This window comes from Anser brachyrhynchus (assembly GCF_964034855.1).
Source record: "Anser brachyrhynchus genome assembly, chromosome: 4".
Taxonomy (NCBI): Eukaryota; Metazoa; Chordata; class Aves; order Anseriformes; family Anatidae; genus Anser; species Anser brachyrhynchus.
The window spans coordinates 6621647-6649279 of record NC_137698.1 but is presented as its reverse complement, the minus strand read 5'-3'; the positions used below and the strand labels follow the sequence as shown (position 1 = coordinate 6649279).

The following is a 27633-nucleotide window of genomic DNA, read 5'->3' as shown; positions in this document are numbered from 1 at the left end:
GCTTCCATAAAAAACAATGCAAATAAAAGTAATTGACTACAGAATAGTAACACTTCTTTCAAAACTTAGCAGTGACTGAAATAGGACATATTTGCATGAATTTCCTTGCACACATCTTACAACAGCAGAGTAGCTAAATTGTTTATTTCAGAAGAATTCAAACATATAAGCATGACTTCAGAAAGTTCATATGCAACAGACTGCAATAAAAGTTTGTATATTTTAGTAATGCTTAACTTTCACCCAACTGCACACAAGAAAACTATTGAAATTACAAAAAAAAGCTTCCTGGAATGTTGATTTTAGCAGTTTTTCCTCTAAGTTCCACTTTGTACAACTAACAATACATTCTTTCAAAATTTTAACCCAAAATACTGATTTTTTAAGAGGAATATCTGTGGAACTTGTATATAAAACAAGATTATTTTCATAGAATATAAAATACTTGAAAAATTTTTAAATACTCAATGTTTCTAAAACATTATGGAGTTGATAAATTCTCATAATTTTAACACAGGTTCCCTCTAATTAAAAAAAGTGGTTCTCAAAATAAATCAACAATTCCCTAGTGCACACATAAAGAGAAAAGATCAAAAGCAGTAACTGGTATCTTTCCTTCCAGTGTTAATTAGTAATTAAAAATCTTAGCTTCATTAGTACCTACTTTGAAATAGTTTGATTATTTTTTTTCTGATGGGGGAAGGGAATATTACACAGGCAAATCCTGCAACAGAAGTCATGAAAATTAACCAGCTTTGAAACTGCTTGCTTTCATCACAGTTTAAAAAGAGACTTCATTATTTTCTTTTAAATGAGAATCTTCCTTGAAGACCTCAGCTTTCATTTGGTCTGAGTTGCATGTACTTGCATGTACTGCCTACTTCTACTGGCCAAGTAACACCCTTTCTCTATAACAGTTCAGGTATGTCTGATAATTTTAAGTAGAAACACAAATATGAGAATCGGTTCCTTAGTAGAGTATAAAAGTCAACAGCTCATAGTATTTGGATTAATTGAAAGTCCTAAAAGAATTTCCTGCATTTGGAATGGGGAAATAAGACTTGTCAATGTTTCAAAACCAAGAAGATTGAACGAATGTCCCTTTATGGATTTCAAGTGTCTTCCATTCGTAGTTTATTTGATGCCTTCAATACCGATTCCATTTTCACTTCCATTATCACAGCTGAATATTTCCTGCGTACAAGGTAATCAACAGTATAGCAGCAAACCCCGTTAGTAAACCAGCATTCTGAATAAGGAAGAATGTAAGATCCATCTTTCTTCCTGTCACTTTCTCTCTCAGCATATCATTCATCTCTGGGAACTGGAAAAAGGCATAATTTTAGGTAAGTATTGCCATCTTGTGGAAGCGTGTGTAACTTAGAGTATTTAACAACAAACATTGCAGTTTTGAACCGAGTATTAGAACTAACAGAGGGTGAAGGCAGTCACAGAACAAGTCACCCTAGTTATCCTGAAAACTATTTCATCAAGAATGAAAAATTGAAACGGTGTTTTGCTTTCCTCTGCTGTGATATCACCTTTTTGGCTCTCATGCAGATTTCCTCTTTTTAATTTGGGTCCAATTGTCAGTCTGTATGTTGCTAGGAGCAGCTGCCCTTGTATTGCTAAATATTGTGTTTCTTTCTTCACTAACACAGACAGATAAATCCTCAATCAGGAAATGTAAGATTAGGATTCTTCCACTTTATTTATAAGTAAAAGAGGTGAAGCTGAAAACACAAACAGCCCCTCAGAAATAAGAAACCTGTTACAAATAGGAGGTCTGTTGGGCTGATGAGGTAGTGATAAAGCAAGGAAGAAAGAATAGGAATATTGTGAAACTGGTAGCAATACATGCAATATTAGGTTAGGGTGTGATGAAGGGATTCTTCGTTCCATAACAGGTGTCATAATGGCACCATAATAGCAAAGGATGACTGTTAATTGCAGGAACAAAGATACTTCCTCTGAGAGCCAATGGAGGTGGTGGCAGATGAGCACTGGTGATAAAAGTGCCCATTAGTATGGGGCAATTCAGGGTATGTGTTTGTGGCAGATAAAGTCAACTGTAGTTGACTTTGACAAACATAAGCAAGCTTTAAACTCTTCTCCTGTTGTGGCGAGAGTAGTATAGCCAGTGTGCAACAAAGACTCTAAAGTTCAGTCTCAGTTTAGAAGCCTTCTGTCTGAATGACTCAGAAGCTTTATCTTTGATCTCATAAGACAAAAAGAACTGTTGAAGCCAATGCAATTCTTGAAGAACAGATTAAGATAAGTGGGAAGTGGCCAAATCTTCCCAGAAATCATTCCACAGCTCTGTGATCCTCTTGCACAAGAGACAAAGACAACAACAAACCAGATTAGCTTCATGCCATACAGCAAGGCTCATGTGTGCTCACACACCTCAGTGTACATATTCTCACATACCCATAGCCTCATCACATGGTTATCTTACTGACACGGAGGCTGGACTGCACCAGGAGTCCAGAAGGAAAAGGGAGGGAAAAGAACAGCAAAAAGAAAAGAAAAGAAAAGGGAAAGGACATTCTAATTAATCCTACCTGCTTCTACAAGCAGACCAGAAGCACGTGAAAATCGTAACAGAAAGTGGAAAGGCAAATCTCTGTACAGAGCACTTGCATACCCTATTTCAGACTTCTCAGGGGGAGAAAAGTTGAGACAAGTAGCTGATTCAATCAAAAAACCTAGAAAAAGAGAGGGATGCAGGGAGAGGAGACAGATGGTGGAAGGGAGGGGAGAGAGAGTGCAGAACAACAGATACAAAGAAAAGAATGTTACCTACTTTGACGGATTTAATTAGAACAATTTTACGATGAGCCACTCTAAATTTATGCCATGAGTTTTGCACATCATAGTTGAGTGCACTACTATTCATTATAAGAGAGTGAAAGCAAATGAACAGCATTAGCAATTAAGGTACTGCAAATTTGTAAAAGAAGCTATTTATATTGTTCATTTAACTCTAAGATTACTACTTATGAAATCCTATGTTATTACCTCAACTACATTAGTATTTAATGTTATAGTCCTTATAACCATGTAAGAGTTCTTAAATGCATGTAGAACCAAACTGGGGTCTCAAATCTTTTCAAATTCAGGCCTCACTCTGGTTCTACACTCAGATGGATTCTAATATGACAGGTGGAAACATTTTTTTTTACAGATTTATCTGCTCTTACAACACTTGAATTAAACATAATAAAGCTTTAAACTCTCGTAAATTCTCTTTCATTTTGAGATAAAACATCATTGTAAGGAATTTATAGAATATTGCTGACTGCCTGGTGAAGCCAGATTAAACTCCCAACATCTAAACCTGATCTAGAACTTAGCACTATTTCTTTGCCTTATGTTTTCTAATATACTTTCAAAAAAAAATATTCTGTTTTGAATAGCGTTCAACAGATCACTTAAAAAAAAAATCTGGACAAAGAAACTGGGGCTGGTACTGTTTAATTTAAACAGTATTGGAGTTTAAGTCAGGGTTTTCACCTAAACAACTCCAAAATTATTGCTGAAGTTACATAACATATTCCATTCAACTCTTAAAGAATATTTATTTACTTACTTTTTCTGCTTTTCTTTTAGAAGATGATTTTTGAAAAGACAAATGATTCATTTAATAACAATAATGTGAGATGCTCTGTCACTTTTTAAAATGCTGAAACAAAGTATTTAAACACTTTTCACTCTTCAGTGAAACCAGCCCAAACTCATGAAAAGCTTCTCTTTCTTTAAAACTCATTTTCAGCAATAATCTGACCAGCCCTAGTCGTGAAATCAAAGGCTTTCACATTTAATGAATAAGCATAATTACTTGTGCACCTTCATTAAGGTTATAATTGATTATTTAACATCTAATAATAAGACGTAGATGACTGGCAGGAGAGGGAGAAAAATATTAAATTCCACCAGAGAGACTGTTACTGCAGTCTTTACTTTCTTGCAGAAAACTAATTGAAAATGAAATTCCTTCTCACCATATCTGCCAGAGAGATATACAGGAACATTCCACCAGCTACTGCAAAGATGATGTTAGGAGCGAAGTTGTTGCCTACTAATATACCGAAAGCCATCCCAATATAACAGGAACACGCAGACAGAAAGTTGAAAAACAGAGCCTGCCGAGTACTCATTCCTGCACTAAGCAAGATGACAAAATCCCCTAAAAAGAGAAAAAAGAGAAAGAAAAAATGAGAAAGCCATCTTCGGCAAATGATAGTATGATTATTTTTTGATTTCAATGGAAGTCTAAAGAAAAAGACATTATTTGTATACAGCTTATATCCCACTGCTCGTTTTCTTCATTCAAGTAAATGATGAGCATTTCCCTTCAACAATAAGGTAACTGAAGCATTCTAAAGCAAGTAGGTGATGCACAACATAGCTAAGAGCTTGAGAACACAGGACTACCCATAATGAGCAAAATTTAATTAAAAAATCACATACAAAGGCATGTATGAACAGGGCAATTAATACCTATCTAATATACATTCCTAGTTTCCATCCATCTGCACTCAGGAACTTCTTGGGCTAGATGTGTATTATGGTACTTGATAACTTTTTGATGAGTGCTTTTTCCATTAGTCTAAACTTCTTTTCAATCCATGCCAAGTTTCTGCAAGCATAACCTCCTACAGCAGTAATTTCTATCAAAAACAACATGTTGAATTAAGTTCCTTACCCAGCTCATGAGGAAACTCTTCACACAAGATGGCTATGGAGGTACTCAGCCCTTGAAACAGAGACAAAGTGAAAGAAGCACCAATTGCCAAACCATCTATGAAATTATGTACGGCATCACTCAGTGTTATCATCCAAGCAATAGTTCCGATCTTTGACAGTGGGTGCCCACCGAGACATTTACATAAGTTGCCTTGGGTTGCTTCCTCCTGGAAAAACAATACAATAAAGCAATTACATAAAACACTGAATAAAGAAGTCAATGAAACACTATTCTGGCTTTAATCAAATGCTGAGTATAAAATAAAGCACAATTACATGAAGAAAACAAATTGCTTAGTCCAAGAGGCAGAAGGCACAGGTAGCAGCAGCAAATATTTTCTGTTTCAACAACTGAAAAGTGAAGGGCCCAGTCACCTTCTCACTACAAAGCTTTATCTGAATACCCTTCAGCTGAGACAGAAAGCAATTCAGACCACAATGTCTGAATGTCTCTCTGGCAGTGTCTCTCCCACATTAAGAGACTGTCAAGGATTGATAAGGCTCCTCACAGCCTCCTCAGCCACCTCTATTAAGCATGTACAGTGGGGAGGATTTGATCATTATGATTGACAGCATCTGTTCTTCCTACCTGAAACAGACCTGGATAAATTACTTGCTGCCTGTATGTACATCATGCTCGTAAAGACACAGCCACCACCACAGCAACAGACACCTACATGGGAATCCAGACACACATCCAGGTAGTCCTCTAATTTTATTTCTTATTTTGAGCAGTGACAGTTAAGTCCAGCTAGTGAAATCAGTTTTTACAAAGTGCATGTTTAAGAAGAACAGCAGTGGCTAGTTCTGACTGTGGGAGTTGAGGGCTCAGAGCACAACTAGAACTGGCTAATATAAAACTGCAATGCACAATCATGCCAAGGCTCTCAATAATTCCTACCAGACGTGGAAGTAATTTATACATCCGGTGTCATGAAATAATGAGAAATTTGACAAAGATAAAAGGAACTGTCATTTCAGCGGGGAGTACAAACTAATTTCCACTATAAAAATCCTAATGTTCCATTCTGATAAATTTCTGTACACACATACATTGTAGTTAGATTATATTTGCAAGCATAATAGCATTGGGAAAAAAAATACAAAAAAGGATTTGCATATAAGGCTACTACTGTTTACTAACAGAATACATAAATAGTAATATATATCTGTTTACCCAGACATATTTAAACACCTTTCTTCTTGTAAGAGAAGGGTGTAGAGGAATACCTCTTTCCTTTCTATCAATGGGTCAAAAAGATAATTCCAATAAAATTTTCCAAGGAACACCAGAAATGGCTTTAGCTTCGTCATATCAAATGCAAATGCTACCAAACAACTGAAGTTTGAACTTTAAGGAAATATAACGATTAATAAACGGTTACAAAATCTGTAATGACAGAGCAACGAGATCCGTCTCATGCTTTGCTCACCGGACTCTTATCTGACATAATATATACTTGTATGTTGGAGCTGCCTTGGTACAGGACAAAAGTTCACATTAGGGATTTCCCAGTCTGAAGTCTATTACGTTACTTGGAATCTGTAGCTAGTAAATCCATGGTTAAGTAGTGGCACAATTGCCGTAAAACACAGTTATAATTCCTATTCAGTACATAAGAAGTCATAGATTTGTACTTCTATGATTTTAAATATAAAATGTCATAAAAACATTCAGTTTCCCTGCAAATTCAAACACAGTGGAAATGATATGTATACCTGCATTTTTCTGAGTGCTATAAAGGCATAACAGGCTTAGCCATAGAATTATGTAAAGGACTCATTTTCTTCTACCAGTTGCACAGGCGAGCATTCCAGTGAAACTCCGAATCATTGCATATGTATGACAAAGATAAAAATCCAATCAAGGATTTTTTTGTTTAAATAAATAATTTACAAATATGCATGTTGAGCCTTCCATGTCTCTATGAAGAAAATGAAGATTGAGTAAGAAGATGATGTTACGAAGTATCTGTTGAACTCATCAAGATCAGAACTGACCAGATTAGGTTTGGGTTATCTATGGTTTTGGTTGTTGGTTTGTTGTGTTGTTTTTGTTTTTAAGTAACTGCAATTAAATAAGGAAAACAGTATTGATTTACTTCTAAAACTACTTTCTTGATACAGTATTTCAAACTTCAGAGAAAATTGTAGCTTAAAAACTAGGAATCAGATTCTGAGAGGCTTCTATTATATGTATACACATCTAACAGCCATTTACTGTGTAGCTTTAAGGTATAATAAATAATTCTTCCTGTAATCTACCTTAGATAACGTTGCGACTTCTTTTGGAAATCATATAAAGTACAAGGACATTGCTTGTCTGTGTTTACATTCTGAACTTTACTAGATCATATGCCCAACAGAAATAGATGAATGACTAACACATATTCTTAATGCTCAAGATAAGGCAGACTACTGATAAATTTACCTTACAAATATACAGAATTCTGAGGCAAAAATGAACAATGCCTGGCTCTACTGGACTGTTTCCTCTTTGTCATGGTACTGTACTGGGTCTGGCTGGAATAAAACATTGTGCTCTGCACTTGTAGCTAGAACTGCCCTGATAGCACACCAATGTTTTGTCTATTGCTGAGCAGTGTTGGCACAGCATCAAGACTTTCTCCAACCCCCCCAAAGTCAGTAGGTGGGGAGGGGACACCACCAGGCATCTGACCTAAACCGACCAAAGGGATGTTCCACACCCCATGGTGTTACACTCGTCAATAAAAGCTGCGAAAGGGAAAGTAGAAGGGGTGGGCTTTCATTATGAAAATGTCTGTGCTCCCAAAAAACTGCAACATGTACTGAGGCCTGCTTCCCAAGATGTGGCTGAACATCGCCTGCTAATGGGAAGCAGAAAATAATTGTTTTCTCTGTCTTTGCTTCCACACAGCTTTTCTTTTTTTCCTTCCGCCTCTTTCTTTTCCCTTAAATTAAATTATCCTTAGCTCAACTTGTGAGCCTTTTTTTCTCATCCTTTGAGAAGAGGGAGTGCGAGAGTGACATGGTGGAGTTCAGTTGGCCATCAGTGTGAAACCACCACAGGTACTTCAGGAGATGTTACAGGAGAGATGCCAGCTAAGGAGTTCTGGAACACTCAAGTGGTCTATCAGGTCAGATTTTTATTAATTACTACTGCAGTTCTGTATTATTTGCATCACAACAATTGATGGTAAAACAAAGATAACCTTGGTATTTTTGCTCTTCTGAACATAATTTTTTCTTTAAAAGCAATGGCTTCTCCTTTGTTCCCAAATGTAAGAGAAATGATAGAGAGACTTCTCTTATTTCATCTTATGTTATTACCTCAGGGTACCGTTGCTCTTCCTAATGCATCTGTGACTCCCTCAGAAAAGAACAAGCACCCCAATCTGTTAAATGCTTGCAGAGAAGAAAGTTTATATTCTGCACATCAGTGGAAAACCCAACAGGAGTTAGGACAGAGCAACTCCACCCTGTTCATAACATTTTCCTTCATACAGGCAAAAGAGTGAGCACTGGAATGAAAGTTTTGCTCTTGAAAAAACAAAGATAAAAAAGCGTCTTTTGGTGTTCTCTGGGAATGTCCCCAGGAACAAGAAGGAACCCTGACACTGCCCCTAGGGCATGAATAAAGGCCACCATGAAGTTTTATTATACAACTCTAACATTGTGTGCTTGGGACTACAGGCATTTTCAGCAATTTGTCTCTGAAGTAACTTTTCTTAAAAGTTACTGTTGTCAAGCTGTTTAATTTTAACGTGTAGTAGGTACAAATTCTGGGTCAGCACAAAAGGGGTTTCCAAGGTTGCAATTACTGCTGCAAGTGAAATTTAAAAGTATGCAACTAATTAAACATTTACATTTACTCTAGCAGGCATTCAAAGAGAAAAGAAGATCGCATCTCCATGGTTGAAAACAGCTAGCACACTCTTGCACGGACTCCAGCCTCCACCCTTAAAGCCTACATGACGCTTTATGTCTTCACTGTTGTTGCCCTCTTTACTGAGCTTTAAATTACGAGCACACGTTAAAATTCTATTATGTATATCTTGACTAACCCCAAATGGATCCCTCATAAGTATCAAATGTGTGTAAAACTTAATTCATACCTACCCTCTTAGCACTACCCTAGCTCCTCCCTGATGACTCTGAAGGGTATGCTGGCCCCTTTAAACCTGCCTGAAGGAGGAAAAAATGTAATGACAGCTTTTCTTTGCCACCTCCCATATCAACAGTGGGTTATCTGCCACACTGGGATTTATTCTACAGCCATCTTCCTTCCAGCCACTCTTGGCTCCAGAGTGAATTTTACTGTGCTACATTCAGAAGATTTTAATACAACATATTCTCTTTCTAGCTCTGGAGAAATGGAAAGCAAGAAAGAATGGAAAGCATGAATTTTCATAAATGCAATACTTATAGAGGAAGAACCATTGTGAAATTTTAAGTTCTTAAAATCAAGACTGCACGCAAAAGGAAATATATGAGTATTCCACAAAGGATCTTGGAATGACCTACATAATTTATGATCACGAGCACTATAAGTAACCTAGTTGCTATAAATAAATACTAGATAGCCACACTTTATTATTATAATATATGTGATATGATTGTGTTATCTTTACGTTACATGTAAGGACATGGCTGGCCAAAATGCAATAATGGAACAAGTCCAGATAAAACTTCCGGTAAACAGGGCAGAAATATAATAGCTGTGCTACTAGAAAGGACCGCCTCCACAGACAGTGGAGGTTTTGTATGTGTGTACGTGTTCTAAACCTACAAAATACAGTTTATGGATACTCAAAATGCAATTTTCCTTTCGGTACCCATGCAATTTTAGCTATCGCCCGTTTCTCCTAATCTTTACAACAACCAGTATTCACTGCACTCTGTAACATATCTAAAGTAAGGACAAGTACAATTTTGGTACTTTAAACTGTGTGTATCAAGTGTCCTGTGAGCCTGCAGGGTCAATGCAGAACTCCCATATTCTCTGTTTGAGAATTCGGGCCTTTGTCCTGCTTCCTCTCCTGCTCCTCAACGCTCCCCCACAAACAACTTTCTGGGTGAAGAGCACAGGTAGTAAAACAGAAATCTTTACTGCGAAAAATCTTCCTTAGCCATCAGATAATTATTTCTATGTTTTTCCATTTTGTTTTTGTTTGTTTGTTGTTTTTAAATAAGGGACAGGGAAAAGAGTAAAGAAGCACACCAACTTTTTCTTCCCGTTTCCATTTTCTTTTCTGACAGAAGGAGGTCGTATTTGTAGTAGAGCAATAAACACAAATACAGAGAACAAATTGGAAAGAGGATATTACTTAAACCAGGAGGAACAGCCACTGTCTCAACCTATTACTTCTGTAATTCCCACCATGTCCAAGTACATTGGACTAGCACAACCAGTGATCACAATATATTGCTTACTGTATCAGTTTTCCTCATCACTCATAGATTCAAAGGAACCAGGATCTCCAGCTTAAGGCTGGATGTAGTCAGGAACACAATATGGATCATGTAACATTAAAACACACTATCACACCCTTTAAACAAAACAATGACAACAAAATCAAAATTAACAGATTAAATATTTATCTCTGTCCTCCCCATCCCTACGCTGATAACTACTAGCTCTTATAGTCGTTCAGCAATCGAATCCAGCATTCAGATTTTGTAAGCTTGCCCAAAAGTAACACATTTTTTCATAGGGCTCAAGCAAATTTACAAAAACTTGACAAAAGTAATAAAAATTCATATTAACCCTTCCCCAGATATGCTTAATATAATAGGCAGGAATAAAATGAACAAACAGACACAAGTTTCATACCTGTGCTGAGACCACACTGATGCTGTCAAAACCAAGATTTCCATTGTTCTCTATGACGGCTGAGTTTGCGTAACAGGTCACCCCATTGCTGGATGATGGTGGTTTGTGTGGGTTAGCCTTATCCTGACATTGATTCTGTTCACCATTTCCTAAGTCATTATGGCCAGTCTAGGCGACAAATAAACAAACAAGTAGCTCATTAAAGCAAAAGCAAAATAAGAAATAAATAAATAAATAAATAAAAATAAGAAATACAGACCAAAAAGGAAAATGCAGGGAGTATCATATTCATGTTGCATTTCTTTCAACACCAAGTAAATGTTTAAATACCAATAAACATTTTAATACTTAAATTTTTAAATGAACTTCAAAGTTACCTAAGTTCCCCTCCTATCTAAGCATCTCTTCCTTTCAGCTGATTAGAATACTTGTTGGGATTTTCCATTTTTATACCTTTCTATAGAACAGTTGAATCTTCATAATCTTCAATATGAGGACCAGCTTGGGAGGGTCCAGCTAAGTGAGGTAAGAGACCAGCTAAGTGAGATAAGAGTAGGAACACAGGACAGTTTTCTTGGCAAGACAAGAGTAGAGAGTTCCAGAAAGTTTGAGAGGCCTTTGTCTGAGACAAATTCAGTCTCACTCATGTGAGCACACCGCAAAAAAGTCCTCTGACGTATGGGTCCTGGTTTAAGCAGAGCCAATTATCCATATTGCGCAATATGGATAATTGCAGGGTCACTAAAGCAGGCCTGTGTACCAGAGCATGAGGAAACAAAGCGCTGGTTACTGCAGGTGAGATTTGGGCACTGTCAGTCCTGGTAAATTACACTTTACAGATGAATAAGAAGATATACATGTCACATAAATGTCTCCTGTCCATATAGGAGCTTCAGTGGCAGACTCCCATTCTCTTCAGCTTTTACATATTTCCACTTTTTTCTGATATGTTTAGCTAGCACAGGGAAGATTCGGCCCTTGAGAGCAGCTAGAGCATATGCCAGTGACAGCAGACCACACTCACATCTGGATTCCATTCCCAGCTCTGCCTGTAACTCCCTCAAAAAAGTGAAATTGCTTTCCCTCTCCATATGGATTTTAACAGATGTATCAGAACACATGGTAAGGCTGAAATCCTCAGGAAAAAAAAAAGAAAAAGAAAAAGAAAAAAATTCCAACATTTTATTAAACTATCAAGAATCTCATAAAATGTATCAGGTACTTTATGGTAAGGCTTGTACTGTTAGTGACACTTTTCATTACCTGGTTATAGATCTTCAATATCACTTTCAGAATCCTTTCCACAAAGAAGAGAATATAGAATCCACCAAACACAGCAACAGCTTTCTCGATATAGTTATCTACTTTGGGGTCAAATCCAAACGCCTAACATTGAAGACAAAAGCAATGTGAATTGGTCTGTAATCTTAGTACATTTCCATAAAAACAAATTCCCTGACCACACACAAATACTCCTCAAAAGTACGGACTGTCTACCAGCCAGGAGTTTCAATGAGGCTGAAGTTATGAAAGATCCTGACCCTGACAGATTTTTTTCCTTTTTTTTTTTTTTAACTTAGATTAAATGTCAGCAATGTTTTAATTAATACAGTAGAATTTTACATGCAGAACATAGTAATTATTGCAAAGCAGAAAGTCTACACTGTAGCCCATTAAAACTCACTAGAATTTTACCCAATATGTTCCTCTTTCTGTCTAGAGGCAAAATAGCCCTTAGCCTTTCCCGTCTCACAGCTACACGTGGAACTTGTAGCTCACTCAGCTCACCCAGACAGAAAGAGGTGGCAGCTAGTGGCACTAGTGGCCACCTACAATTCTTTGGGGATTACAACCCACACACTCAGATCTCCATTGGAGCAAGCTTCTGGAATTAATACACTTTAGAAACGATTTTACAAAACAAATAATGATTCCCGTTGCTTACCTCTGGAATGAGCTGGAAAATTGCATTAGAAAAGAGAGTACCGATGGCCAAGCCCACAAAGTAGGTTAGAATCTTGGGGAAATATGACTTTTTTAAGAGAGGAGTTAAAATCAATCCCAGGAGTGATGCCAAGTTAATGATAGTCACAGCCAGGAACCCAAATCCCCAAACTGTGGATAAACAAACAGAAATATAAAATATTTTAGTATAAAATCCACTTAAGGCTGCTTTTGATTTTTCTAACATCTGAATTGGCATGGAATTGAGAAAAATACTTTTTTCCTTACTTGAAATTATACTTTACAAATATAAAACCTTAAATACGCACTGATATTTAAGACACATACTCACAGAGGGGAAATTTGCAGGAATACTGTTTGGGACCACATACAAGCCCAGTTTCAGTTTTTAATATCTCAGATAGTCTATCTGCTGATAGTATAAATCAACTCTCTCTACAGTCAGTGAAGATTGAAAACTAAAGCTTAAGCCAATATTCATCAAGGTAGCTATAGCTTAGGCTTAAGACAAATCTTGTTACCGATCTCAGGGTTGCAGGTCCAATTGTCATTTACTCCTGAGCAACTCCTAGACACAAAGTTTGCTGTCTTGGCTGTCCTACACCCAAAAATCCTTCCTGATAAAGGATGACTCCTTCAAATCATCTTGAGGTGGTAACTTTCTGTTCCTATCACTCCTCCTCTTCCTACAGTTCAAAGTACTTCTGCTTTGTTGAAAACACTGCCCATCACTACTTATCACACTTATGAGGTGGAAGATAGCTCACAGTAGAGACTATTACAGCAGAGAAATGAAAACATACATAAGAGAGGTTCTGGGTTCAAAAAGATGGGCACAAAGGAGGAACATTTTTATTTATTTATTTATTTATTTATTTAAGAAGTGGCATATGCACCTAGTTTGGCCATAATTTAGCTTCTTTCACCATAAGCATTGTCCCAGATTTTCAGAGTTCAGACACCAGGATTTATATGAAGCCATATCGTAATTATTCTGGCATCTGAACTACAGGTTCTGAGAGTTTTGTTGTTGCTGTTCACAAGCATCAAAAAGTTTTGCCTCTGTGCACGTCCACTGTTTTACCCAGTTACATCTCAAATCCCTGTAAGTACAAAAAAGCTTTAAAGGTTGCACTGAAAAAGTCTACAACACTGCCTCAAGTGAGGCCACAGAATCACAAAGATATCCACATAGACAGGTTGTCTATAAAAATCCAACACAAATTAAAACCAAAGCCAACAGTGTTGGATATATGAGAACAGTTTGGTATAATCCAAAAAGTTGCATCCATGTAATAGCCTCATTATCAGTTTTGCCATATGTACATAGAGAAGTTACCGTAAATTCCTTTCTGCGTAACAGAAACGGATCAGATTGCAATCTGCAGCCCAACTTTCCTGTAACACGTTGTCAGCAAACACGCTAAACCAGATTCATCACCTGCAACTGGGATTGCTATGCTTTGTTTGCACAGGGACACAATTTTCGTTTGTGATGAATTTTATATTGTGTCAAGAACAGGAAGAACAGAAAGCATTAGAAGCATTTAAAGCGTTTGCAAGAGGTGTGTCAATGCCAACCAAAACATTCACTTGCCATTTCTGAGAGACAGAGAGAGGAAGAAAAACATACAACTAGATATGGTTAGATTCACTAAGCTACACAGGAGCATAACTTCCATCACAATAAAAGATAATTACGCTTGTGAATGCATTTTTGAAATCAAGTCTACAGTAAACAAATGGGGTTCCAGCGTCATCATGAGTCACAGAGGCTGTTTGCAGTTTGGGATTACCATAGAAGCAGGAGGCTCTCAGTTTAACATACAGATAACTCCTACACATTTATCCTGTGCAAAATACACGTTTGAAATTGAGTTAAAATACATATGTGTGTGTGTATATATACATATATATATATATAATATTTAGTGTATAAGCCCAAATTACCTTGCCACAGACACAGGAAATTAGAACAAATTTCAAAAATTATGATTAAAAACCCCTACTACTATTACTTTCTACAACAAAAGACAAAGAGGACAAATTCGCAAATGGTACATATAAATCAGTGGGTGACAAAAATGATAGCAGAATGGAGCTTTAAAGCAAGCACAGAAAAACAGGTTATTGCCAAATGCCGAGAGAAATTCTCACAATAGTACTTGCTTTACTAACAACGGTGTAACATTCATGCCGGTACTCTTTGTTCAGAAGAGCAGCATGTACTGGGACACTTAAATTGAAGTACATGCTACAAATGATACACCTTTCATCATTTTGTATGCTTAATGCAGTGGAACATGTCCCAGTGTACTAAAGGACCTATGTTTGCAAATAAAGATGTAATCCACTGGTATGTAGTACCCACTTTTGTCACAACAACAGCAACAAAAAAGCCTTTCTTCTTCCTAATTTACCAGAGATAAGTGAGGCCAGAAGGCAGATGCATTTTATTTTTAAAAATCTGATCTAATCTGGATGGCTCAGTCCTTGGGATTTTGCATACTGATATTTTATTTCTTATTTATTTACCCAAAGTGGAAGAAAAAGGAAGAACTAAACTACATAATCAAATAACATCAGATAATGAAGGAATAAATTGTTCTCCGTCCTAGGCATTCCACAGGCCCTGCAGTGAGCCTCAGTAGTATGGGGACTAGTTTAAACTAATAAATCTTTTAAAGGAATAAAATAAACCTAAGATCTTCCTTATATGTTCCCCAGGAAGGTGTTGTTGACCCGAACTGCAATTGCAAATAACAATGTTTAAAAAAGATTACCCCAATTATACAATTAGGGGAATTGGTGCTGCAAGAAAAATACCACAAATAGAAAACAAACAAACAAACGAAAGTGATAGAATTCCAAGATAACCAATATTGCCAAAGTTGCTTCATTGCTGCATTATGGACTGTATGTCACAATACCATGTGCGCACTGCTGTCTTAAAATTGGGTTTATTCACTAGGGCTCCATCCCCACTAAGTTTTCCCTGAGTGCATCCACCCCAGAGAGCTGGCCAGGCTGACTTCATGTACCAGAGCCAAGCACTGACACACAGCCTACCCGGAGGCTGGTGGCATGGATGGCTTTTGCCAACAACCATTATTCTTCCTGTCTCTACAACTCTGGCCCCAACAAAGAGACCACCAAGATGCCAAAGCTTGATAAATCCAAAAAATAAATGGCAGGAGAGCAAGTCCACCTCAGGGCACCACTGATCAGTATTGTTCCTCACAAGAAGTGGGGACCACTGCTCTGGGCCTTCCTGAGACAGGCTCAGGCTCCTCCTAAGCCCCTTCCTGGAATGAAGAAGAAATCAGGGTGTTAAAACCTTGCTGAAAAAGCCAAGCAGACCACACAGACTCTGTTTGCCTCGGACAGAAGAAATGCCACTGGGCATTTCCAGCTATTTCATGCCGCTTTATACTACTCCCTATTACATTGCAGAGAAGCAAGAAAGGGAAGGACATGAGTGTGCCCCTAAGGACAGCTAGGTTAGATATTTGATATACAGCATATACAACACCCAGGGAAAAAAGACATTCTATCCGCTGTCATTTAACTTTTACTCTGCTTCCACAACATTTTTTTATTATTATTATTGCAAGCAGCTGCCCCGTAAAGCTCACTGTATTAAATTCTTCTTTATGTCTTGTCTGTTCATGTTTTGGAGAACAGGGACTTAGAGCTTAAATGTGTGGGAGTCCCTGAGCAGAAAACTCACATCGGCCGAGCTGGAAACATGCACTGAGGATTTTGCATCATAGGCAATAACTGAAATCAGCCGGTCCCAAAGCTGCCACAATATTGATTCACTTGGTGGTGGGGCAGGGGGAGGGGGACAACACATAAATTAACAGCAGGATACATTTGCAGTAAAGCCTTCATTTGGCACGGGACATTTCTGTGAATCTCCCTTCAAAACAGATACCACTGTGTGTCACAGCCTCATATGCTTGGGGTTTAAAATACCCTAAGCATGGGCCTCGCAGATTTCTCATGCTGCAGCCAAGGGAGGGGCAGAGAAAAGACTGCCTTGCTTATCTGGCTACTGGACACTGCTTCTGAGCTGGCAGGATAAAAGAAAAATAGGAGGGGTGGTCTAAATAGCTTAGGCAATCAACTACAGAGCAAGCTTTCCACATCACCGTACTTAAACACACACACCCCCTCCAGAACAAAACCAAACAAGCAAACAACAACAAAAAAAGACAGATCTTACATTGTAGTGTAGGTATTGTAAATTTCTTGAAAATATGTGCCTTCATATGGTATAAACAATCATGGTAAATTGATGCCATGGTTGTGATTAATCAAATATATTTTTAATTATTCAGTGGCACAGGTAAGTTTTAGGAATGATGTGTAATTCTTAGTGACTACTCTCACTTACAACAATCAGGGTGCTATTAATTCTAAAATTTCAAAAGTTACAAAAAACACTGCAGTACCTTTGCTAATAAATACTACCATTGGGAATCTGCTCATCCAATATCCCAGTTTTTAACTTTAAGTCAGTTGAATCCCTGGGAATAATGAATTAATTTGGAATACTGAGTCAAATAAATAAATAATATACAAATTTGATCTTTATCAATGGAACAAGTAACTTCATTAACCAGCTGATTCATCCCTGTCCTATATTTTCTATTGCACTGTACAGTTCTGTGCACAATAAATATAAAAATAACAATGAGAAAAATAGGAGGAAGGAAGATTAAGGTTATTCAGGCATGTGATGATGTTCCATGTAGAGGGAGCAGCACAGAAGATGGCAAGAAGGCAAGAGTGGGAGTTCAGAAAAATATGAGTCTTTCCCTCAGGAAAACAGCAGTCACGGGCCTCCTTGGTGTCCTGACATCCAATTGCAAATAATTCCACTTAAATGCAGCCTCCTAGCAATTTTACCATGAGTTAGCCTGATGCTTGCACGCCCCACTGAGTCTGACATCCCATTGCAAATCATCTGCACAAACTTTTTCCTGCTTCCACCTTCTCTCCTATTAACCAGCTATTAGTGAGAGCTCTTATGCCTCAGGGCACAAACTACTGTGCAAACAAAACAGGTCAGAAAGACTTTTTCTTTAATGAACAAATTACTCCATAACTATCTACTGGCCTTTCCCTAAAACATTTTGAAAAGATCACTGTCAAGAGAGAGGATATTTGTTTATGTACCCTGGTGACCTGAAGCACCCTCTTATGTTCCCACTTTATAACTATATCCCCTTAAACAAGGCATTCCTATTACGTATAGATAAATAGTTACTATTTAGCTAAGAAACCCGCACACTAATCACAGTATCAATGAAATAATATAACTGACCTTGTAAAGAATGTGGTTTAGATGTATCCACAACATTTTCCTGATGATCACACGGGTGAAAAATTAGCTGTTGCAAAACAGCAGGACATATTGTAGAGAAGTCTGAATTTGATATACGACTGTTGTTCGGTATTCCATGCAAAGAAAAGATTTCCTCCCCAGTCAAGCACTGGAACAAAAAGGGGTTTTTTGCCAACTTAATACAATAATACAAAACAAAACAAAAAACAAGTCACACACTGAGAAACACAAGATTTATAACACGAAAATGCTGTAACACATTTTCAAGGAAGTATACACACTGTTTGTACACTGCATGTGAAAACCTGGTGATTGTTTAATGTGAGGCAGAAGTGATTTTAAGTATTTTAAGATAACTCACAAATAAATGAAACATGTTTTACATTGACATCTCCAAATCCTCTGCCCCATGAACCGGGACAGTCAAATATTTGGAAAAATAGCTTCAAAATAGTTAAAATCCCATGTAATTACAAAATAATTACATTTAAGAACAGACCAGATACACTTAAAATCTTAGTGTCAGAGTAGCATCAGAAAAAGACTGTTAATTCCATGACTGCTCATTCATATGACTGCTTCTACTCCACAGTAATGCTGCATATTTCCTCAAACTAGCTGTTCATAAATTGTCCAAATGGCAGCATTCAACATTTTTTCATTCATTTTACAGCAAAAATTATTAGCAACAAGGATTATTTTGTAAGACCATCCCAAATTCCTGTGAGACACTCTTACTTCGGACCTTCACTTTGCCTTCAGCTCAGGGTCAGTACCTAATGGGTCAAGGACAAATGTACACAGCAGTGCTAAACCGGGCTGGGAACAGGGCTGGTTGCTCTCTTGGTTATTTTCAACCAAAAAAACAAAATACTTGAACTATAAAATACATTAAACTATATCTCCACAGAAAAATTGAGTACTTTTATATGAAATGTTCCATATCACAGAGGTCTTTCATCTCATGCTTTCCATTTATTCACATTCATGTTTTCCTATAACGATCAATAAGCAAATAGTGTTCTTTCTTGGCTGCACACAACAGTGGTTTGGCTTGTTGATGTACAACACACACCAGGGATGAGTCTCAAGAAAAGAAGTAAAGCTTTTAGCACGAGACATTCACTGTAGCGAGTCTCAGTGTGATTGCAGGAGTAGAGCACTGGAAGCCTTAACAAATTGCAAACAAATGGTCACTCCCTGTTCTTTTCAGTTTTACCTTCAGATTCCATAGCACTCCTCCAATAATTCAGGATTATTATTTATAAAGTATATTCCTTCTAGAGATAAGCCAAAGCAACTGCAAGTCATTTATTTCAGAGCTGCCTCCATCTCCACTAATAAATGTTACTGTCTACAAGGTGAAAGGCATGCACATACCATTTTAACTTGACTATTTCTTATTTAGCTTGGAGGAAAAGAGCTTTCAGGCCAATACGAGTGGCTTCAGCCAAATTACATCCAGAATGCTCCTGCCCTTCTTCTTGAATGACCCAGTCTAGGAGAGCACTCACGTACACACCTGAACTTAAACAAATGTCTAAATTTTGTTGAGGCCATGAGACCTTGAAGACCGAAATATATACTGAAAAGTTTTCCTGAACAGAGGTTTACAAGCAGTGTGGATATAGAATCATCTTTCAGTATCAACACTGATGTCAAAGCCTCAATATATCTTTAAAAAATATATTTATTTAAAATAAATATAGCTTGATAGCAACAATTATTGTTTTTGTTTTAAAGCATGTTGACCCATTTAATCTCAGTGGAAGTAGTGCACAAAGAAATCATCACTGAAGAGAGGTTTTTTTTACAGCCCAATACATGAACTTCTGGAGCTTTTCTAAACTGGTTCTGTGCCTCATCATTTTACCATTAACTCTGCATTATGAAATAATGCAAAATATGTAGCTAATATTTCCAGTATGAAACAAAAAGAGAGGATAGTTGTGGTCTATAGGAATAGTTCCTATACCATGCTTCTTGCATTACTGGCCCACAGCCATTTCTAAAGGTCTGCAGTGAAAAGCTGATAGAAAAACAAGCCAGTACGCACTGAGATTCATAACATGGCTATCTCTAAGAGAACTGATCTTTAACATCTCTTCCCTAGAAATATAGAATGGATGACAAGTAATTTAAAATACTAACAAATTAATATTAGTTTACAAAAACACAAACCACATTGTAGGTTGAAAAAAAGAACCGATTATGGAGTGAAAATATTACTCAGGCACAGCATGAATTAGAAAACTTGAGACTTACAGCTTTGGCTATATACAAACAAATATGTTAGAAATACCATCGGACAAGAGAGCTTTTATATGAGGACAAGGAACAGCATTTTATTTAATTACTACTATTATTTAGATCGGGGACAAACCCAGAGGATAACAATTCCTAAAATGATTCATTGTTTTAAGTCACCTCATCCTCTCAGCAACTCCTACATGCATCCATGTGCTGAAAAGCAACCTTGTGTGAGTTCACTGGCACAATTAAGGGATTAATTAAAAGATTCAATCTATTAGAAGCCTTGGATTGGAACAACTCATGTTTGCACACTGAAAAACTCTGTACTTATCTTTGCAGGATAAATACATTAAGACAACCACACTTCTGTAAAAACACAAGCTATTTATTTTGTAAGACTGACAGATAACCTCAGCCAAAAGGTAATCTAGCGTCATGGAAGAGGGGACTGAGAATGACGTCCTGGCTCATTAAGTCTACCATCCCATCTGTCCCTTGCTACTCAGTAAGCCTTGTCACGGTGCTTAAGGTGAAGGGACTGGACCTGGCCACAACGTGACTGTTACCCAGTGTTTAACTCCTATCTTCAAAGAAGATATAACTGCTCATGTCTCTGAACTGTTAAAAAAAATCATAAATGCTTTTATCACAATTAAAGAGGACTTCAATCACTAGAATTCACAGCATTGCAACGTATTCAGACAAAAAAAAAATAAATAAACCATCAACTAGGTTACTCAATTAAATGTTTTCTTTTCTCATGGTAAGCTGCTGCCAAAAAATGATTGACCAATATGGGATTTTCTTTTAAGATTGTAAATGAAATAAAGCGATGCCCAACTATCTTGATTCTCTTCACACCAGTATCACATATCTATATAAATGAAAAGCATATGCCAAGCTCACCACATTCTTTCCAGGAAAGGATAGGATAACTTGCTCAGACAAAAATAATGCAAGGAGACCTCTAACAAGAAAATTAATAACAAATGCTATGGTACCAACCATCTTGTAAACATTTCATTCCCTTTTCTGACCTTCTGCCACGTTCTTACCTTTGCTCTACCTCTGTTTTATCTGTAGCATTGCACATGTGAAGCACTGAAATACCAACAGCAACCTGTCACTGTGGTTTCTAGATGTTGCCAGATTAAATCCTATCCTAGCCCACACCAGGGCTGAGCAGTGGGTCACACAGTAACAACAGCAAAGAAGGAATACCATGAATATTTTTTTTTTTTTGACTTAGCCTGAGCCTGGATGAGGCAAAATAAAGACAAATTAATGTCTTCCCCAACTTACTTGTAACAAATCAAAGCATTTAATGCTGATTCAGTGATACTTTTTTTTTCACTTATCCAGGTGTGGACTGGGTACTAGGAGACAACCACGCATTCAATAAGCAGCACTTTACGAGAAAGAGTCCAAGCATGTAAAGCTGCTTTACCTTTGTGTGCTTTAGGGATGTCACATACACACCCCAACATGTTCAAGGCAGCCTGATGTGGGGAGCTGAAAAATGTCCATAAATGCTGAAACTCACTGAAGATATTGTAGCAATAAGACTACTTTGGGGGTAGAACAGAAAAGCCTATTTATCTTCTCACTGACCTGGCAATGTTAGCTCATGGTGCTGGATCAAGACCATAAGCCACACACTGTCAGACCATTCATCCTTCTTCTAAGAAGCACTAGTGAACTAGTGAAACACTACCAAAACATCCAAACAAACAAATAAAAACCAAAGCAGATACTAGCCTAGTTCTAGTTCATCCAAACCACCAAAGTTACTGTTTTGACTCATGGTGACGTGAAAACGCGTGATAGCTGATCGCTAAGATTTTCACTTTGTTTTGTCCAAATGTTTGATATAAAAACCAAAATACGTTACATTAAGACAGTATTCAGGCATAACATAAAGGCTCAGCATAAATATAGTTTTAGAAAAGTCAAAGAAAGAAATTGGAGTATGATTTTAGCACCTTCTGACTACCCCAAAGCATAAAATAAAGGCAACATTAACAGGCTTTCTTTCCAACGCCCACTTACTTTCCATGCATTTTTTGACTAAAACTTCTGAGCACGTAGTTTAAACCTCCAGCATACACATATATTGATATCATACCACAATGAATGTGATGACAGAAGATCAAATATAGTTTTGTTTTTACATCTTGCTAATAATGTAGAACAGTGAGTAAACATGCCATCATCTATTACATTAAGCATTAAATTGTTAGTAGTTCTATACATATTTGTAGAACTAAAACGTGTTGGAATTCCATAGTGAAGTGTGAAAAAACAGCAGTGACTACTATTTGAGTTTCCTCAGTTACTATTATTTCCCTGAAAAGAAGTCTTAGCTTATGCATTAAGGAAAGGCGAAAACAGAAAAAAAAAAAAGTGAAGAGCAAAGAAAATGCAAACACAAAACACAGAGAATTAAAAAAATGCACGATGAAAGAAAAAAGAAAGCTAAAACATAAGAAATGCAGACAGCTCAGTCAAGAATTCTAAAACTCAAAAATATCGTTGGTTATTTTTTGTCCTGTAAGACACACACACATGTCTTCATGGACATCATACAATTTAAGTTACCACAAACGCCTGTAAAATTTTATACAAGTATATGTTCAAACACCATCATGAACAAATTAAAGCATTTTTTCTTCTGCCTTATCTTTTCAAGTCAACCTCGGTATCAAAGGAAAACAGAAATCAGACATCCCTCTCCTTCTGACTTACGCATCCAAACTTTCAATTTTTAAGAAAATGGATCAGCTTCCAGTGGATCTTTGGAGATAAGTAAGGTTACTGAAATTTTTATCTGAGTGAAACACTTACACTAAAGACCAGTGCTGGGACAACACTAACAGAGACTGTTCCTTCCTGCTGGTTTTTGAAGGGCACTATCACCTGTCCCTTACAGATCAGCTCTGCACTAAAACGGCTTCAGGCTTGGATGAGGGACTCTTGATAGAGCAGGGACGTGTTATCTTCACTGGAAGAAAGGGCTTGGAGTCATCCCACTAGCTCTGGACAATGAAGTTAGGAACTGAAAGTCTGAGATAAACCTTGTTTCCTCCTACAGTCATATATCTGTGCAGCCTCAATGGATGATCCAGCCTACCTGAAAAACACACGAGGTATTTATTTTTCTCCATTAAGATTTAGCAGAGTTCAGGCCTCTGATGCCTTACAACATAAAAAATTAGATTAGGCCACTTTACATCTTTTTTTCCATAACCAGTGGATCCTCTAAATTATGAGCTTGTAAGCGCAAAGCATGAGTCAGTGTTTGAAAACAGCCACCCAACTTACTTAGTATGAGTACACATTAGCGTGTAGCCCCTGCCCAAAGTCATTGATATACTTAACACCTACAAGGGATTGAGAGCCTGCAGGTTAAGAGCACTTGCTTAAATGGTACTAGATGATAGAGCAGCTGTAAAGTCAATTTTAAGACATACAAGTAACTCAACAAAAAAGGTACACGTTTCAGTATGGTACCCTAGATATTCTTCCAAAAGGACACAACTAAAACAGGCCTGTTAAAAAAATAAAAATGTTTCAGTTAAATTTCAAATTATTTATGAGGAATACGCATTGGCAGTAATTAAAATGAGCATTTATTTTCCTCTGCAGCCTGCGTACAAGGGCTACGTGCTTTTACATAGGTAGAAGCTGAAGGACTGAGGAATCTGCTCATTTCTAAGCCCCTTTAAAGAAAGATTCTTTTCATAACCATATTCAACACTGCAAACTTGTATTTAGTGTGTGCGGCAGGAAATGTTTGTATATAAATGTTTTTTAAATACACTGTGTTGGAACAGTGTTCAGTTTGTGAAATTTGAAAGAGAAGCAGTGACTCTGGGAAATATTGCTGCGCTTATACTGAATACTACATTGATTTTGGTGGCATTAACTCCAAATTAAGCCCCTGGTCAAGGTACAGACACCAGAATCACACTGTTTCTGAAACAAACGCAGTTTATCCAAGGTTTGTCTACATTACTGATGAAGAGCTACTGCTCCAAATGTTAAAATAAATAAATAAATAAGTAAAAAGCGCCTCATGGTCCCTAGAAGCGTGCCTCCTCTGTTTCTCGAGGAGCTGAACCAAACCACAGCAATCATCCCTGTTTTCCTTTCATTTTCACGGCTGACAGGACTTAGCATAGGGAAATTTCTGCCAGCCTTAGAACTCCCATTCAGGGAAAGGAAGGCACTCTAAGATGCTCCGGAGATACGAAATGATATAGCATTTAAAAGTAGCAACGAGGTCTGAGTTTTCTTTGGAGACACTAGACAGAGCAAAACAGTTTCATGAAAAAATGAGCGGTATTCTGGTCAGATTTAGTCAGCGAATTAAACACTTTAAAAAGCTTTTACTGGATGAATTGACGAAGGGACACTCAGCGCTCAATTACTGGAAAGACGTGAACAACTGTGGAAGTTCCTCCACGCCCGCAGCGGCCAAGCCTCCGCTCCCAGGTGTCGCTTTCCCCGAAGATCTGCCCGTGCACCTCTCGGAGGGAAGCTCCGGCAGGGCGAGCAGGTCAACCCGCTCCCCGGCCGCGAGCAGCTCCCGCCCGCCGCTACCTTTGCCCGGGGGCACCGCGGACCTTGGCCCCGTCTCCTCGCTCCCCGCGTGCCGGCCCTCGGCGCTACCTGGTTGTGGTGCGGCTGGGGCAGGAGCTGGGACGGCGACGCGGCGGCCGGGCGGCCGAGCAGGGCGGAGAGCTGGGCGGCCGACAGGCTCCCGTTGGTGCCGAAGGCGCGGAGCACGTCGGCGGCGAAGGCGGCGGCCGCGTTTGGGAGCATCTCCGGGGAGCGGGCGAGTGCGGCCGGGAGCGCGGCCCCTCCGGCCGGGGCTCGGCGGGGCGGGGGAGGCGGGCGGCCCCTCCCCGGGGGGCGGCTGCGCGAAGGCGGCACCGGGCTCCGGCCCGGCCCCGCCGAGCACCTGCCGGGCCCCGCACGCCGCCCCCGAAAGGCCCCGGCCCCGCCGCGGTCCCGCCAGGAGCCGCCCGTGAGGCCGCCCCGGGGAGTTTAATCCAGCCCAGAAGCGTGGGGGATTTCACCCGGCCTTTTTAATAAGCAAGCGGGGAAGTGTGTGACTGACCCCAGGCAACAGCTCCCTCGCTTCAGGAGCAGCACTTGCCCCTCAGGAGACAGCGCTACAAGTTACTCCCCAGCTGCCCCTTACAACATTTCTTAACCTGTCTCCAAATGGATACCACCCGCTACAGAAATATATATTTTAACACAACATGATTTAAACATTCTTATTCAGACCTCTATGAAACTATGCTGAAGGAGAGGAGCAGAAGTGCTCCTCAATCCCAAATCTTCTGAAAGCAGAATTTACGCCGTGTGCCATGCGGTCTGGGTATCGGCACCACGATGGAGGCACCGTCACTTCACAAGCAGTGACACTTGTTCGGATAAACTGCACATAAAGAGATTTCATACCACAGTGCACAAAGCATCAAGCAAAAAAAAGCGCCATCATGTATTAACCAACTACCAGAAAAATCCAGAGCACTGCAATCCCATAAATTCTGGTACTGAAGGAACTAAACTCTGACTTAGAGCCTGAATGGCTGAGGTACTTTCATGCTTCCCAGGTACTTGGTTGGTGGAGGCTTAAGCAGCCCCTGGCACAACCTAGCTGCCAGTTGTTCCTAGTGACGGACCCCATCACCCTAGTTCAACAGCGGCGCCTGAAGACGTTCCACCCTCCCCACGTCTCTATTTACATGGGCATTTTTGGTCTCTTCAAGAAAAACCAATACAAGTTTTCTGCTGCTACTGACAGAATCACAACATATTTCTTCCAGTAGCGGAACTGGGGCCTCCTGTACTGAGCATGCCTATTTCTAAACACAGCTCTGCTCACAGTCGATTACGTGAAGGCATTCTGAAATTTGAAAAAGTCTGTATATTTGAAGAGTTCCTTACGACCAGTAGATAAATTGGAAACAACACAAACTGGCTAAAACAGTTAAATCAAAACAGGCTGCTGGTGCATCAAAAAGATTTGTCAGTGCTCTGTAGTACAGGGCCAAAGAGTTAATTTCAAAACTATTTTTTAAGGACTTCCTTTTTAATCAGAAACATAAATATAAAGGATGATTTAAATTAGTGTAATTAAGCAAACTCATATTTGCATTAGATCTTAGGCCTATATTTGCATAATGCCGAAAAGTTCAAGGAATTCCTGAATAATTCCATTAAGAATTACTCTCTTTTGCCAATCCTCTACAGAATGAAAATCCTACTCTATTTTTGAGACACAGCCAAAACTTCTCCTCAAGGAGTGATGCATTCATACTGCTCTACTTTAAAAGAAGTTTCTAAACTGTTTCTTGCTGAAAAAGACCACAAGAGCCAGAAGGGCATCAAACAAGACTGGAGGTCATGTACCTTTCCAACTGTATATATAGCACTGGAAGGACTACTTTAGATGTTGTGTATACCCTTGTGACATACGTACAGATCCATCAGGTGTGGTCTTGGTTCATCTCAAGTCTGATAAAGCCTAGCCAACACTTACAGAGCAAAATTCTTTCTCAAACTGAAAGAACAACCTGTTTGCACACCGTAAACCAAATATTTCCCAATAGTACTTCATGGTCCTGATTCGCTATTGTTTTGTTTCCTGCTTTATTCACACCTGTGTAATGTTACTGTCACATTTAAGTCACTGTCAGGTGCCAGCGCACCAGGTGGTGACTGTCAGTGGGGGCAAGATGACGTAAATCAGCTTCTCTGATCTCCTGAAGGGCCATACCCTCCCTGAATTGGGTTTCCCTTAAGGAATTCGGTGAAACTGTAGCTACTTACATCACAGCCAGAATGATTTGTAATTTTGTTATTTACTTATCTCAAAGTCAGAGGCACCCTCTGCATCTACCTTCATTCAAACTAATTGAAATTATCTATTTGAAAATAACAATCATATCATAACCCTGTATTTTGGCAAGTAAGACTGACACACCCATCCCTTGCATTCTTACTATTTGCATGCTTTTTCTCCCAACTCTTTGTTGGATTAACTACTTTAATAGGATTAAAAATGATAACCTGTAATTACACACTCGTGAATGAAATGATGTATAGCAAATAGATATTTCTAGGGGAAAGTATCTAAGTAGGTGTGTAAAAATATTAGACTGACACCTCAAACACATTCCCCCCCTCCCACCCCCCCAACATATTTCTCTTTACTGTGTAAGTGAACTCGCAGCAGCTCTCTTTGTTCATTTTTTAACTTGGCTAGGCAGACTACAATACTCACAGCAACTGTATCATAACTTCCAGTGCATCACAGCTTAATAGCATGCTAAGGTAGATGCTCAGATAGTTTTCAATACTGCCAGCTCAGGAATCTTCCTCCTGAATTCTGGGCTCTTGCAAGTACTGAAAATGAATTCAAAGGGAAAACTGGGGTCTCAAGATTTGCAGATTTTGATTCTGTAATTTAATGGTTTAATAG

The 27633-nt window shown here is 38.6% G+C and overlaps 1 protein-coding gene across 1 annotated transcript; it reads right to left on the bottom strand.

Moving 5' to 3' along the window:
• Window positions 1-116: 116 nt before the first annotated feature.
• SLC39A8 (solute carrier family 39 member 8) lies at window positions 117-25184 on the bottom strand. The gene is made up of 8 exons (XM_080590696.1): window positions 24807-25184; window positions 17862-18030; window positions 12510-12679; window positions 11828-11950; window positions 10565-10732; window positions 4709-4916; window positions 4005-4189; window positions 117-1324 (listed from the first exon to the last, which is right to left on the bottom strand). Exons 1-8 carry the CDS (start codon window positions 24957-24959, stop codon window positions 1178-1180), a joined length of 1323 nt encoding a protein of 440 aa, XP_080446822.1. The 5' UTR covers window positions 24960-25184; the 3' UTR covers window positions 117-1177.
• Between the last annotated feature and the right edge of the window lie 2449 nt (window positions 25185-27633).